The sequence below is a fragment of the Polyodon spathula genome, chromosome 16 (genome assembly GCF_017654505.1).
Source record: "Polyodon spathula isolate WHYD16114869_AA chromosome 16, ASM1765450v1, whole genome shotgun sequence".
Taxonomy (NCBI): Eukaryota; Metazoa; Chordata; class Actinopteri; order Acipenseriformes; family Polyodontidae; genus Polyodon; species Polyodon spathula.
Genome location: NC_054549.1, coordinates 34,595,896 through 34,610,974, shown reverse-complemented (window position 1 = coordinate 34,610,974; position 15,079 = coordinate 34,595,896). Strand labels below are relative to the sequence as shown.

Genomic DNA, 15,079 nt, shown 5'->3' with positions numbered 1-15,079 from the left:
AATGGTCACCATTCTACTTGTTCATCCCTCTTATTTTGACCCCCTGCTAGGTCTAGGATAACACAATTTATATTTTCTCAACATGTAGAATGTCCAAAAAAACTATTATCTGAGGTGTAAAGTAGGCAGAAAAGCAGGTCATTCTTCCTGTTGAAACCTTTCCCTGTGTAGGTAACAGTAATTGCCATGACCATAAACACAGTCCCCGATAGATATACAGGTGAAATGGGGAATGCACTTCACCTTGCCCTACACCCCACAGTTAATAAGAACAGAAATCTGTCACCCTTGCCATAAATCAGAGTAGGTGCTAAACAAGGGATTGTCTCGTAACCTAATAGCCTGTGCACATTCTGCACAGTAAACCCTACAGAAGGTTCAGTGGCTTCACAAGTACACTCAGCAGGGCACTTTCAAAGGCAAAGCATAAAAAAACAAGATATGGCGACTGACGCAAACTTGCCAATGCATTAAGATATTTTAGCCCTGCAGATGAGAGGAAATAGCTGCTAATAAGGATCATGATGGCGAGCAATAGCTCAAATAAATGACAAACCTGAGCCTGACAGTCAGCAACTTGTGGATTTGACTAATTTATTACAAAGTAATCTACCCTGAGCCTTTTTTTATTTGTTTGGATTTCTACAAGGAAATCCCCACCTCCACCTCCCTCGTCTCATCAACTGCAATCAACCACGGCTGAAGAGAATGCCTAATTTTGCAGATTTTTCAAGTCATGGGCAGTCAGCTGTGAATCTCCAAGTTCTACATACAGGTTGCGTATGTTTTAGAAGTGTTGTAGTCAGTTATGGTGTTTGTGTTAGCAAGGTATAAATGTCTATCATCGCTGATAGGCAGCCCACGGACAACAGTGCCCTCTGCAGGTATAAAGTGAAAAAGTCCTGAAAATAAAACTGGGCACCTGGGTGGTGTTCCAAGTACAACTGTTCTGTCTCTTGTGTCAGTGAATCACCCACCACCCTTCCACACCTTCACATACTGTTAATCAGTCATGTTAAACGTTTATGAAAATCTGCTGGTTTTAAATCCCTTCTTTAAACCCTACTGATTTATAATACCAGCTAATTAAAGTGCTAAACAATGTTTATTGAGAGTTATTATATGTTAACATAAAATGTGATGCATTCAAAAATGGCATTAAAGCTTTCAATTTAGTTCTCTGGAAGCTTTTACATGAGCCCCTGCCCATATATACTAAGAAAATGCTTGACAGTAATCATTGAAAGATAATAAGAATTTGAATCGCCTGCTAGTCTTAACATATTTGACCGAGACTTATTAACATCTTAATTCCAGACCGGGAACGAAAACTGACGACATGCTAGGAATCAAGAAACAATAAAAATATTAATAGCTGTACAGAGATAGCTTAGAATTTGTCTTCAACCAGCCAGGAAGTGTGGGAAGAATTATCTTGTTCGCTTATAAAATGGCTACATTCTTTTTTTTTTTTTTTAAATAATTACACAAACTAGCTTTTTTAAGGAAAAAAAATAAGAACTATCTCTTATGTATCCTTCCACTGAGAAAAAAAGTCCCTGAAGACTGTTTGATTGTAACATATATATATATATATATATATATATATATATATATATATATATATATATATATATATATATATATATATTTGCCATAAACATTACATTGACAATTACCATTTATAGTAATATTATTCGAGATTAAATTACAATTGTGAATTGAAAGCAGACTGATTTCCCACATCTGAGGGAGGATTCATGGTACAGCCAAACACTGCAATGTACTAGCACTCGAGGGAGGATTCAAGTAACAGCCAAACACTGCACTGGCACTGGAGGAAGAAGCTTCTGAGTGTTTTTTTTTCTTTTTTTTTTTTTTTTTAAATAAGAAATGATCCTATTCAGGCTTTGCAGTCTTCAAGAGAACCTGACTAATAATTTCTGAGGGTGACACCGATGCCTGTAACCGGCATAATTTCCCTAGATTGATGTAAACCAGCATTAGACGATATGTGGACTAAACGGCTCCTGTGTCAGTTTACGCAGTGCTGCAGTCCTTCCCATCTGCGGCGAGCACAATAGAATTCTACGCCAAACCCGACCTTGTTTAAAAGCCCAACGGTTGGGTCAGCAGAGAGCAGGAGAACTTTTAATTTTGTTCTAAATATATTTCTGAAATCGGAGGGTAGTGGTGAGAAATCTGTTGTTCCGAGTTTAAATATTGCATACTCGCTAGTCAGTTTTATAAGGTGCTATTTAGTTTAATAAGTAGATGCTGCTGCTTCATACAGTATATTACATGCTGAGTGAGACTTGCGTGGTGATTTCTCAGATGGCTTTGAATAGTGTTACTGTTGCTGCTTGCCTTAGTTTTCTTTGTTATGTTCCCTCACTATATAAATACCACAGTATATTTGCCAATTTTTCTATAATTCTTAGTAACAGAGATGAAAAAAAACAGATTGTTGAGTGATTTAAATGCTGTTTCAGTTGTATGTTGACATTTTTGCCTACAGAAACACTGTTACTAAATAAGGCGTAGTAATATTAATAGATCAGGTAAGTAAGTTGGTCTATGATGTCATAGCCGTGCGGTAAGACAATTATTACCGCATGGTCATGTGATCTTGTTCAGCAAATCACAGCACTTAATTTATCCAAGCTATTTTCTAATAACACTTATACCAAAACTCAGAAGAGGCATTATGGAATGCAGAATTTCTCTACTGAATGTTATTTCTCTACCAAGGTTATCACTGTAAGACTAAATAAAACGATACATATGTTGGTTAAACCACACCAAGTAGGATTTGTCACAGGGAGAAATGCCTCAGACAATCTACGAAGGTTAGCACATTTGATATGGGAGGTCAGGAACCAAGATGACCAACTAGCAATAAAGTCCTTGGACGCAGAAAAAGCGTTCAACAGGGCTGAATGTGGGTATCTCCATCACACTCTGAACGCCTTTGGATTTGGCGCTTTCTTTCAAACTTTGATAAAGGGGCTTTATAGTAACCCATCAGTTTTAACAAATGGACTGCTCTTCCCCACTTTCTCACTGGGTAGGGACACAAGGCAAGCTGCCTTGATGCTTGTCTCTGACCCCTAGAGGTAAGTTCCATCATTGCCTAGCTTAGTGGAATTGTTTTCTATGATATCTGGATACAAGATAAATTGGTCTAAGTCAGAAGTCTTACCATTATCAACATTTTGCCCCACTTTACTCTTTAGTAAATGGAAATTCAATTTCTTGGAAGTTAACCTAAAATAACTCTAATAGCTTCTTTGAGAAAGACAGGGAATGAAAGACCAGGTTGGGTAAATATTGAAGCGAAGATGCAAATACCCTTCTTCCCAATTGATTACTTGGAACAGGAAAAGCCTAAGCAAATGCGTTCTAATCCTGTTATAGTTCATACTGTTTCAGTCTGGGCACAGACACATGTATTGTTCAAAGAGTCAATTGGGATGCATCCAGACTCTCTTATATGGAAAACCCCCTAAAATTAAGACAGGAGGTAAAAGTGTGAATTAGGGAAGTTGGCAAAAAAGGGGTATGCATTATATTAAACACTTACACACAGAAGGACATTTTGACACATTCTAATTAGTACAAAATAAGCACAACATTCCTAGGACTGACTTCTGGAGGTACCTGCAGCTACGTCACTGCCTATGACCTGTAGAGGACATTCTTTGCTGACATTATTGCAATGCAAGAACCATAACAAGAGACAATATATTTCCACTGGCATTGCTCTTTACTAGTATTTATATTTCAGTACAAGAAGATATACTGATTAATGTGCACGTCTGGCTTTACAGACATTACATCGCACTAAACTCAGACTCCCTAATACCTTAGATAAAACAGTCCACCATTAGCGTTAGTCAGGGTCTGTGAAAACATGCAGTAACATTACACCAGCAACTGCTGCTGCTAACTAACTACATAAACCAATCAAATCAAACCCTATCCCCCGGCTCTCTTCAAAAATAATGCATACATGTGTGTAGAACTTGCAGAACTTTTGTATTTGAATTACCGTGCTTCCCTCAAAACTGACTTTATTTTTCCTCACCAGATAGGTGTGCAACAATACTATGATCACAAGATAAATAATAAAAAGGCAGTACTTTTAAGTACTTGATCTCAACTCCACGCACCTCTGTGGCTCACACCGGCATGTGGAATAATGGTGTTTAGATATTTTTCCTATTATAAAAAAAATATGCATATCTGAATTCTGGACCTAATGTGCCACAGTTGCAAATGACACTGAAGGTCAGAATAAAGTAGTCCCTAGTGCTAGCCACTTAAACACTCTGCTCATACGCTGACTATATGTAGTAAAAATAAATCTACCTTCACCTCCACTGAGTTCAAATCCGAACAGCCCACTACACAGACCACTGTTGAATAGCAATTAATGACATTCAAGTCCACACAGATTTTTCAAGATTACTCAAATCAAAAATGTACAGTATTTCCAAACAAATATTACAAATGTGTCACAGCCTTTTTAAACTAGTATTTCTCCAAACAAATGACTCAGCAAAAAAGGAGGACTTCACCTTTAATCCCTACTCCCACAATCTTCATCAATGCTTTTTACTATTTGTATTTTCTACATGACTAATTGCAGGTGCATCAACAAGGCTAAGTGTTATTTCATTCCAAAGGACGTAACATAAAAGCTACCAGTGTGTATTTTTTTTTTTTTTTCATTCTAAGAGGTTTTCACAGACAAAATAAGTGTGCTTGCGTAACAGATTTTTAAATCCTGTGTCTCAGAGTCATAGCTCCTAGTTCATAATTCTTTACAGTATGAAATAAGTAAAATACCAACAGACAGCAAGAATGTATTCTTCACGTTACTTGCAATATTTGAAATAGAGCCCTATTCACAAGACTGTTTCAACTTTTGCTATGAAGATATAACATATTAGTAAATTGCCCATTTTATTTAAAACCGGGTCTTTGAAGCCACTCACGTCTAAGTATAAGAGGCTGTAAAATACATAATGTAACAGAAATGGAGGTCAAATCACAACCAGAGGGAGAAGCAGAGGCACAGAGGGTTATCTGAAAACTGTTAAACACATTATTTCATTAACTAAACAAGTTGAAATTGGTGTTAAGCAGCCTTTGGCTTGGGAGTTATATCTGTCTGTTTCAGTTACCAAATAAATCACTAAGGCATTCAGAGACTTAATGGTCTTCTTGGCTGTAGCTACAATTTGTGGTTTTATTTCTCAAGTCTGGCAATGTTGTTTGATGTCTACATAGCTACAAGCTTGACTCATAATTCATTTAGATATATTCAGTTTTCTTTTTTTTATTTTGACTGTATTTTTAATAGAAAATAAAAAATATATTTTGTCATTTAAATTTGTGGTTAACAAAAAAAAGTAAATTTAAATCATAAATAAAATGACCTCACAGTAACAAATGGAACTATAAAAGCAATGATAGGCCCATGTGTTTTACTCTATTTTATTTTGGTCAATATATCTAAATTTACATATACAATCTTACAGTCTGTCTCAAAAGAAATGCAGATATAGTTTAACTGAACTGCAAACAGGAATGTAGTGCACAAGAACCAAACCTTTATTTAAGGTTTATACAAGATAAACAATTTCCATGACTAACCGTAAGGTGAAACATCAGCTTGGTTTATATATAACATGTGCCAATTTTCTTTAGATATTCACAAAAAGAATAAATATGTCATAGGGGTTTTTCCACTTACCACTCCAGGGAAGATTTTATTTAATCTTTCCACTGCTGCAAGAGCTTTAGATTTTCCACCACTTAGGCAATCTTCAAATTCATACAGAGGCTGACGCACTGGATTTGAGTAAGAGATCTTTGCGTTGTCCACGAAAGTGATGTGTCTTACCCCCCAACCCTGAACAGGGAGAAGGAAACACATTTTAACATTTCACCACCCTTTTGTAGATACAATTTGGATGCCAGATCAGCAGACAAACTTCAACATACTGAATCATTTTCTGATCCTAAACCAGCGAAACACCACAGAGCTTTCAAGGTGCATTATTTACTGTTCACTACCAAAATGCAACTTCTGGACCTAGAGATTCCTCTTTCAATCCTCTTCTATTTATGTTTTCATATTAACTCTCACATTAATCAGGGTTTTCTCTCAACAACCACAATGATGTGTACCATAGAACTGTAACATAATAAAACCCTGGCCATCTGGCATGACCTTATTTACCCTGCCAGACAGTATTCCTCGCAAAAAATTCTGTAAATCCATCCATATCTTACCATCAAGGTCCTTGCAACATTGCAGCCCAGGGTGCCCGCTCCAAGAAGAAGACATTTGATTGAAACAACTTTCTCCAGGTCAAGAGAAGGAACCAATCTCCACCGCATCAGTTTCAGGTTTAAATCAACTGATGACTCTGCCAGTCTTTCCAAAAGTAAAAATATTTTACATTATTTTACACCACCAACAAATTAACATAAATGTATAGCTGTATGAGCAATCATACCATTAGATGAAGATGAAACATTTCAATTATGCAGGCAGATCAACCGATACCTTTTAGGATCCATGCATTCACTGAGATTCACCATTCTTGGTCCCATGCTTCCCTTTTGGTTTTTCTCCCAACCAACACTTTTTGGGCACTCTAAGAATAGAAATAGAAATATAAAAATACATAAAAGTGTAAGGAGATCATCTATCGGTATTTAAATGCTAACATGGATCTGTAGTTTTTCTTAAATTAAAAATTCTTCCCTGGAAAAGGGGCACATCTTGGTGCAGCAAGCTCATACTCCAACAGTTTTGTCACTGCCTATGAAAGTGGCCTGCCATGCTTTACTTAAAGCACTTGCTGTTTGCTAAAGGAGCAGCTATCACCTGAAATGCACAATCTGTAGCACTGGCTACAACAATGGAATTCCCCGATGAGTAAAATATCAGCTTATCACAAGTTCATTTATCCAAAGCTAAGGTGGAAACTAAAAGTTGACCTTTTTGAGAGCAGGGCTCTTGAATGCATGCATATATGTTTTATACTAGATTTCTATGTATTTTTATTGGTAAACATGTATTCATAACTTATATGATAAAATCAATGAAGAGGGACTAATACATAAATTACTCTTCCATACAGACATCTCAGCAAAAGGCTAATTAGACATCTAATGATAAAACTCTTTGCTCTCTAATTGAACATAAATTGCATCTCTCACAACACTCAACATCACTGATCAAAACTAGATGCATCAAAGGTAACTATTCATATTATAATGTATTTCATCTTATTCCTGTTTGTTTAAAACAAAGTATATATTTATGTTCTAGAAAGAAGGAGAAATGCAGCAGATTACCTGAGCCGGCAGTTAGCTTGGGGAGCTTTAATTCAAAGAAGATGCTGTGCTTAGTAGTTCTCACTCCTTGCATGGTCCTGTCTCTGAAGCAGAGTACTTCAATTGAATCAAGATCATCACCCCTGTCAATGTTAACAACATCAAAGATGAACATACATGAGCAGGGCAGTCTCTATCAATATTTTGTACTTAACATGTACAAAAGACCTTTCCTTGTACTTGTATAACATACTGCATAATCCTTTATGTACAGTATTTGTAATAATTGACAACCTAAATACACGTGTTAAGGTACAGTAGATCTTGATTAAAATGGAATTCACTGACGCAATCGTGTTGGTTCTGGTTAAACAAACAGCCTGTCTGAACAGCTCATGCAAAAAGTATACAGATTACAGATGTTCTTGTTCTATTTACCATTTGCAGGCCACAAGAATGAGGAGGTTCCTCAAGGGCCATCCAGGATACTGGGACAAGGTGCAAGGATCATAGACACCAACTGTTACCTGGGACAAGAATTGAGACACTGATATTGACAACAGCTGAGCAAGACTGTTGATTATATCCCTTTCAGTCACACTGTGTATATAATTGGACCATATCAAGCTTCCCATCTATGTATCTAAAAATGTTGTTTCAAAGTTTTGGGAGGGCAGCTTCTTGAACACCATAGAGTTCACACAAACTGTTTTAAAATCACATTTAAAAAATTGTGACTGTAGGGAATATAAATAGTGTTCACTATACCTGGATTACAGTATTATAGTAAAAAATAAAAGGCACTTTATACAAGAGATGTACTACAAGGCAGCTTGGTTATGCACATGTAAAACAGTTTGTGTGAACTTTATGAAAACATCAGTAAAGAAAAAAATATGCTTATTGAAAATCAATTTGTGAGTAATTTAGTAAATATTATTTAGCAGAAATATCTTATATTGACAACTTTATTAATGTACACCATGTACAGCCATCTGTGTTGAACAGTGTTTTCTTTTGTGTTTGTTATTGTACCTTTTTTTGATCTTTGAAGAAGTCATTCCACTTTCCTAGAGGAGACAGTGAAACTGAATCATCCATAAACTTTATTAGGAAGTATGGAAGTGCAGCAGCTCCATTCGTATGGCAAAGATCCTCGTAGGCTTCTTGTAATTTTTTAATCTTTGGGAGACAAATTTGATATACAGTAACTTTAATAACAATTTGCACCTGTGCATGAGGCAGTATAACTAGTAGGTCACTGAAATGTACATTTTATCTTCTATTACCAGTAATTTACATTTTAATTAGTGAAAAAAAAAATCATAGTTTTAATAAATAAATTGTACTTTATATGAACATTTGTGGAAGTGTATTGTTTTTAAAAGTATTTTATATAATATTTTAGCACTCAATAATTAGTATTTAATTGATAGTAAGTTTAATGGCAATTGGAGATGTGGTTCTCTAGATATACGTGAAGTGTGAAGTACGTATGGCCGCCTCCACTGTATCCCCTTTGCAGGGGAGTTCATCCCAACATGGGGGTGAATACAATAATTAACAAGCAGCCCATAAGTCTCTCACAACCAAAACCCCCTCATATTGTTCAATTAGTCTATTTATGTATTGTAAACTTATCTAAAGCATTAATCTTTGGAAACTGACATTGCCTCAAAAGCAACATTTCTGAAAAGCAGAAATGTGGCCACATACATAACTGCATTGAAAAAAAAAAAAACTGGATAAAGAGCCAACACAAACTTTTTTTTTTTTTTTGGGTAAACATTCAAATGTAAAATATGTTCAAGTAGAGGCTCCAGACCTGTCCTGAAGAGAACTTTTCTTCAAGGATAACGGGCTGTTGAACCATGTGAATCCCTTCCGAAAAGCACAAGGCCGGAAAACAAAACCAGTAATAGAAACGATACTTCTTTAAATCCTGGAACACAACATGTATTACATATGTAAAGTATATGCTATGAACACGGGGGTAATACAATGAAATTAAATATACAGGCATGCATTTTAGTATGGATATTAATTTAAAAAGCAAGAAAAACAAATAAAAGTTGTAAGGTTGTGTGTAAATCTTGTAGAAAAGCACACTGTTTAGAGACAGGGATCTTTGAATTTCTATAAATATTTAGAACATCAAGCAGAGAGTCTTAAAGTTTACCCAAGTTTCTCTGTGTTGTAGCTGATCTCAAACAGTGGCAAGAGATTGAAAGCTCTCTACATACATTTTCTAAATCTCTTACAACAGTATTTCCGTAATTTAATTTGTATATTTTAACCTTCATTTTTCTTAAACAGAACTGAGATTCTTTTTTTTTTTTTATTTTAATCAAAATGCAATATACATTTTCCAAACTCTTGAAAAAAAAAGTTTTAAAGTTACAAAAAGTTATTTATCTGATTTGAAGGGTTAAATAAAGGTCTGGATGTATGACACTTTTCTAGACAGTTGTTAAAGAAACCAACAACAGTACATCATGAGAATGTAAATGAACAGGTCCTCTCTAATTAAGACATGATTTACTTACTGCAAAAGTCAGAAGTAGAAATTTGTTTAAAAGGGAAGGTGTTTCAAGCACAATACCAGACTGTATCGCGTCCCAAATCTGTTGGAAATAAAAAATCATGTTTTCATTGCAAAAATTGATAATTGAATGGAATGGAATGCAAACATGTGGAATGGCATTGCAGCAGTTTACACTGTTGCACGTACTGTAGAGAAGACCTAAGTATAAATAAATATTGGGCAGGTCATGCATTGATGGCACCAAATCAGATTCTGAAAAGTGCATCACCAGACATTATACTGACGTGGTGTAATTACGCACACAGGAAAATCAATGTAACTGATCAATTAACAGTCTCAAGGTAGTTAGTTCCTCAGCAACAACAAATTACTTTTGTACTTAAAATCTCACATTTATTAGAATGCATGAATAGACAATACAACAAATGAAAAGGCAAAGTAATGAAAGTTTTGTAGACAAATGTTGTGACTTGTGCCCAAACAACATGTAGCCTACTGTACATGATGATCAGTTGTATCACTGTTAATCATGAAGGCAATGGATGTTTTTTTTCTTGTATAGTTATAAAAACATAATTAAGAGTACTGCATATATAATTTATGAAAATGAGAAATGTATAATTTCTACATTTACCAAAACGTTTTAGCAGCAGATACTTATACAGACTACTTATTGCTAGAAAGCACGTAGAACGTGACAGGTTGCCATGCTTAATGGTTCCTAAGTGTTACCCGTTCCCATTAACAATCTGCACTTCGTATCATGTAAATGTTTTTAGAGAAACCATGTGTTTACTTACTCAGGAAAGGTTGTCCATCAAAATACATTCAAATAATTCACACACACACACACACACACACACACACAAGTACTAATTCCTTAAATTGGAACCTACTTAGCAACTAGTAGCAAAGAGCAAAGGCACGCTAGTTAAAACTAGCAACACAAAAATAAATCCAGCCAGGAGTTACTGTTTGGAGCAATTCTCTTGAAAGGTTTATACTGTTGAAATTGGTTTATTATGTTCAGAAAATGTGCCTTTTCTGCACAGGGCCTTTTGTCTTTTAACATATAATTACTGCCCTACCTCTTGTGCTGCTTTCTCCAACAGTGCTTTCTTATCACAAGTCTTAAAGGATTCCAAAGTGTTTGTGTTGTACAGAGTACCAATTGCTGGGCAGCAGCGTGCTGGAGTTGGGCCATCTCTATGAGAGAATAACATTTACATTAAATCGATGAATTTAATAATGTCTTTATAAACAACAACAATTTGATACACTGGTGCACATCCAATATAACTGTGTAGCCTTTGATTAGTATTCATTTGTGATTTTAGAGGCTGTAGAGCTTTGTTTTAGGTGTGGGAAAAATCCAACAAATGTTTAGTGTAAGCCCCCTATTTAGTCCATGCTGAAAAATACTTTAATATCAGATTTCTTTGGGGCAACAAGATACTTCTGAAATGTTGTGTATCTGTTTATCTTAAAAAGGATTTCCCTTGCTTTTAACATTTCTGCTGGTTTTAGACACCCTTCCTGAACACAGGGTCGGAGGCACCAACACAATAATACAGATGTGATCAGATGCAGATTGAGGAAATAGTCCATCGTGAAAACATCATTGGCCAGCACCAGCTTGAGAAAAATGGCAAATCAATACTTAGGCTTGGAATAAATAAATAAGCATTTGGTATTGCACCTAGCAAGACATAACAAATCTGTAGGGGCCTAGAAGTAACAAAGTGAATTGTTCATTGCACGTTTTGCAACATCAACAGTTTGTTTTACTCTGAAGTAAATGTTTTGTGCATGTTACCTATTCATTGAACATACACATTTCTAATTTAATATTACAAAATATGTGTAAAAGCAATACACTCACCGATAGGTTTCATACATCATTATGCACTAAATCGACTGGATTGAAAACATGTTACACTCTATATTCAATCACTGCTCAGCACACAAAACCGAAATTCTAAAGATATTTACTTCTAGCCAAAATAACTGCTAGGCTTTGCATTTTTATATTAGATGATACAGTACTTCTTCATAACAATTTTTTTATAAAAAGCGCAAATTAATTACTTACACATCAAATGCATTGAATTCCAAAGATAGTCGGGTGGGCAGTCCAGAAGGATCCCCTTCATGATTAAAAATGTAAGGTTATATTTCAGGTACAGTAAGAGTGTACTGCACATTTTAGATCATTTATATTATTAGCTTACTATTATCAGTATTGATTAAATCAAGTAAGTGTTCTAGGGGCAAGTACCTGTGCATGTGATGTGCATCACTATTTGGTAACTGGACGTGTGGTTTCTTACTGATTTAATCTGCTATACTTACCATTGAAGTAGTGTCCTTTAATACTTTTTGGACTCTCATCCAGTCCATAGTCATTGAGTTTTTTCTGGGTTAGTTCATGCCAGAAGCCTGCATCCAAGGCACTGCTAAAAGGGGCAAACTGCAACTTCAGGATGTCATCTCCTCTGGCATCACTTTTCTCTGTGGACACAGCTGCCATTCTTATCTTCAAAGACTCTTTCTACTAGAATGAAAAATACTACTATAAAGGAACACCTTACCAAACGGATAATACTGTAGGCTTTTCATAAAAAGTGTTCCATTTAGATAAATAGTGTTATAGGGAGTTTAATTTTATGCATGAATACAAATTGCCATTAGGCATGGAGAAAGACAGTGACCTACAATGTATTGCACAGAGACACTGACAAATTGCAATAGACAAGAGAAATTGCTATTCATTTTTTTTTATCTGCCAATTTACTTTACGCATTACAGCAAATGCAATCAGCATATCTGATACAGATTAAATTATCCTGATTCTTAAATCACCGAGTAATATTCATATAAGCAGAAATTATACTGATCTCGTCCTTAGGGTATGGGTGAAATGCAAATAAAATGTCATCACACTGATGCTCATAGCCAAACTACACAGGTGGCTGTTTTTTTGTTCAAATGTGATGAATAGAATCAATTGTTTTACTAGTAACAATCCTTCAACAAGTTTGTCACCCACCTAAGCTTTTGATGAATTCTGTATTGAATTCTTTATATAACCATGACCTAAAAACTGGGAATGATATTTGCTAAACTGGCTCTAATTCTTGTAACATGCATGACCTCATCATCAGAAGCTGAAAGTAATATTTTTTCATAGCACAGAAAATAGAAAACCTAAATATGGAAATAACAGCAAAAAAAAGGCAAATCTTTAGTAACCCTTTACCATTATATATATATATATATATATACATACATACATACACACACAGTTTATATCTGCAAGTCTCTTTAATACATGATAAATTTTATTTAAGATTAACAGACGATTTTTAGCTGATCAAATTATATCAGACATGTTAGCCTAATTGATTAACAAAAGATTTTATTCAAAGAAAAAACACTACAAGACATCACAAAAAAAAAAAAATCTAAATAAAGGTACACACTGCATGTATGACGTGTCACCTTCTCGCAGAGCATAAAATTTCCTAATGCCTTTTAACAAAAAAGAACATCAACAGCATCTAAACACAGCAAAAAAACTACAATTGTACCAATAGCCATCTAATCCAAATACCTTGTTAAATGACATAGCTCATGAACGAAGATCAACAGATCTATTTAGGACCCCTATGCCAAATCACACCTTAACTGTAAATTAGAGTCTTAAAAGGTGGATAGGATACATTTAAAACAGGGTTATGTCCATATACTGCACAAGCCTAGGCAAACCTAAAATACTGTGGGGGATCGGTGATAACACCACTAGGGTTAAGAAAACAGAACCTTATTTGCACTTTGTAAAGCTTAATGCTACTGTGAAATGTTTGCTTCCTGCAATATAAGAAAAAAAAAAAAAAAGCTTTTGTGTTGCCAACTAGAAATAGCTTTCTTATTTTCTTTCTTATATTTTAAATATTGTCTTTTTACATAAGCCTAGTTTTGATTTTTTTTTTTTTTTTTTAAAGCATCATGATATTCTCATTAATCTGAAACTTCTGATGCATTTCAGAATATTTTAAACAGTAAACATGTTATTTCAACATAAATTACTTTGAAAATTGCACATCACTTTCAGATCCTGTTTTTTTTTTTTTTTTTTTTTTTTTATCACCATTAAAAACGTGTATTCCTGCCTGCTCGTAAGTAATGACAACTAGAGTACTGAGGAACTAATGAGGGCAGAAAACAGGCTGCAGACAGCAATACGATAGATACCGTTTAATTTGTACATACTTGAAAACGTAATTAAAAACTTTACTTTCGATGACTATTAGAATTTGCCTGTTGATAAACCAGTACACTTAGCCTGCATTATACATTAAACATGTATTGTGTAAAGAAGGCGCGCTACACAACACAATTACAAATGATATTGGCATGCACCGTGTACTTTATGAGATACAATTTAAACACGTTTAAGCAATTCAACAGGGGAACTGTTAGAATATAACGTAAATGCTTGCCTGTATTTTTTTTTTTTTTTTACGTTTACAACGGCTCACTGACACATATCAGTTAGAACGCTCTGTCACAGAAAGCTGTTTTATTAAACTTTGTTGTCAACTCTTAACCCAAGGAAAAGCATAATAACCCTACGTGTTTACCTACCAGGGGATGACTTCCTCATTCAATGCGCGTGACCATGGCACATGATCATGACGTATAAACGCAGCCGAGGCGCAACAGTTTGGATTTCTGAAAAGGGCGGGGGCTGGAGAAAGTGAAGAGAGCAGAATTCAGGACTATCCTAGTGTGGCAAATTCACATCCCTGTTGGATCTGCTTTATATGTTTTCTCAGATGTTCCGAGTAAAATAGGAAGAAACCGGTAAAGGGATGAGGGTTAAGTAATGTTGACAGATTAACATTACCCGTGTCTTTTCATTTGAATTTAACTGCATTCTGAGTACTGTTTGCCATTCTCTAGCTGCAGTCGTTTTTACGAAAACGGGTTGCATCTAAGACCACAACTCAGCAACACAGGACAAACTAAAATAAGACAATTAACAAACGCATGCTTATATTAAAGTAGACTATTTTAACCATACGGTGGTTGGTGTTCACGTAATTAATCATATCCATTGTGTAACACTTGCTGATGTCGCAAAGATATATATATATATATATATATATATATATA

The 15,079-nt window shown here is 35.1% G+C and overlaps 1 protein-coding gene across 1 annotated transcript in view; it reads right to left on the bottom strand.

Annotated features, from left to right (window-relative positions):
* The window catches only part of atg7 (ATG7 autophagy related 7 homolog (S. cerevisiae)), a 52,730-nt gene extending 38,138 nt beyond the window's left edge, over positions 1 to 14,592 (bottom strand). Inside the window, exons 1-12 of the mRNA XM_041274200.1 lie at positions 14,549 to 14,592; positions 12,254 to 12,455; positions 11,994 to 12,048; positions 10,990 to 11,107; positions 9,903 to 9,980; positions 9,182 to 9,298; positions 8,392 to 8,538; positions 7,795 to 7,883; positions 7,378 to 7,499; positions 6,581 to 6,671; positions 6,304 to 6,448; positions 5,762 to 5,920 (exon numbers count right to left, since the gene is read on the bottom strand). Of these exons, the coding sequence (XP_041130134.1) occupies positions 5,762 to 5,920; positions 6,304 to 6,448; positions 6,581 to 6,671; positions 7,378 to 7,499; positions 7,795 to 7,883; positions 8,392 to 8,538; positions 9,182 to 9,298; positions 9,903 to 9,980; positions 10,990 to 11,107; positions 11,994 to 12,048; positions 12,254 to 12,431 (1,299 nt within the window). The 5' untranslated portion in view covers positions 12,432 to 12,455; positions 14,549 to 14,592. The remainder of the gene's footprint in view (positions 1 to 5,761; positions 5,921 to 6,303; positions 6,449 to 6,580; positions 6,672 to 7,377; positions 7,500 to 7,794; positions 7,884 to 8,391; positions 8,539 to 9,181; positions 9,299 to 9,902; positions 9,981 to 10,989; positions 11,108 to 11,993; positions 12,049 to 12,253; positions 12,456 to 14,548) is intronic.
* Between the last annotated feature and the right edge of the window lie 487 nt (positions 14,593 to 15,079).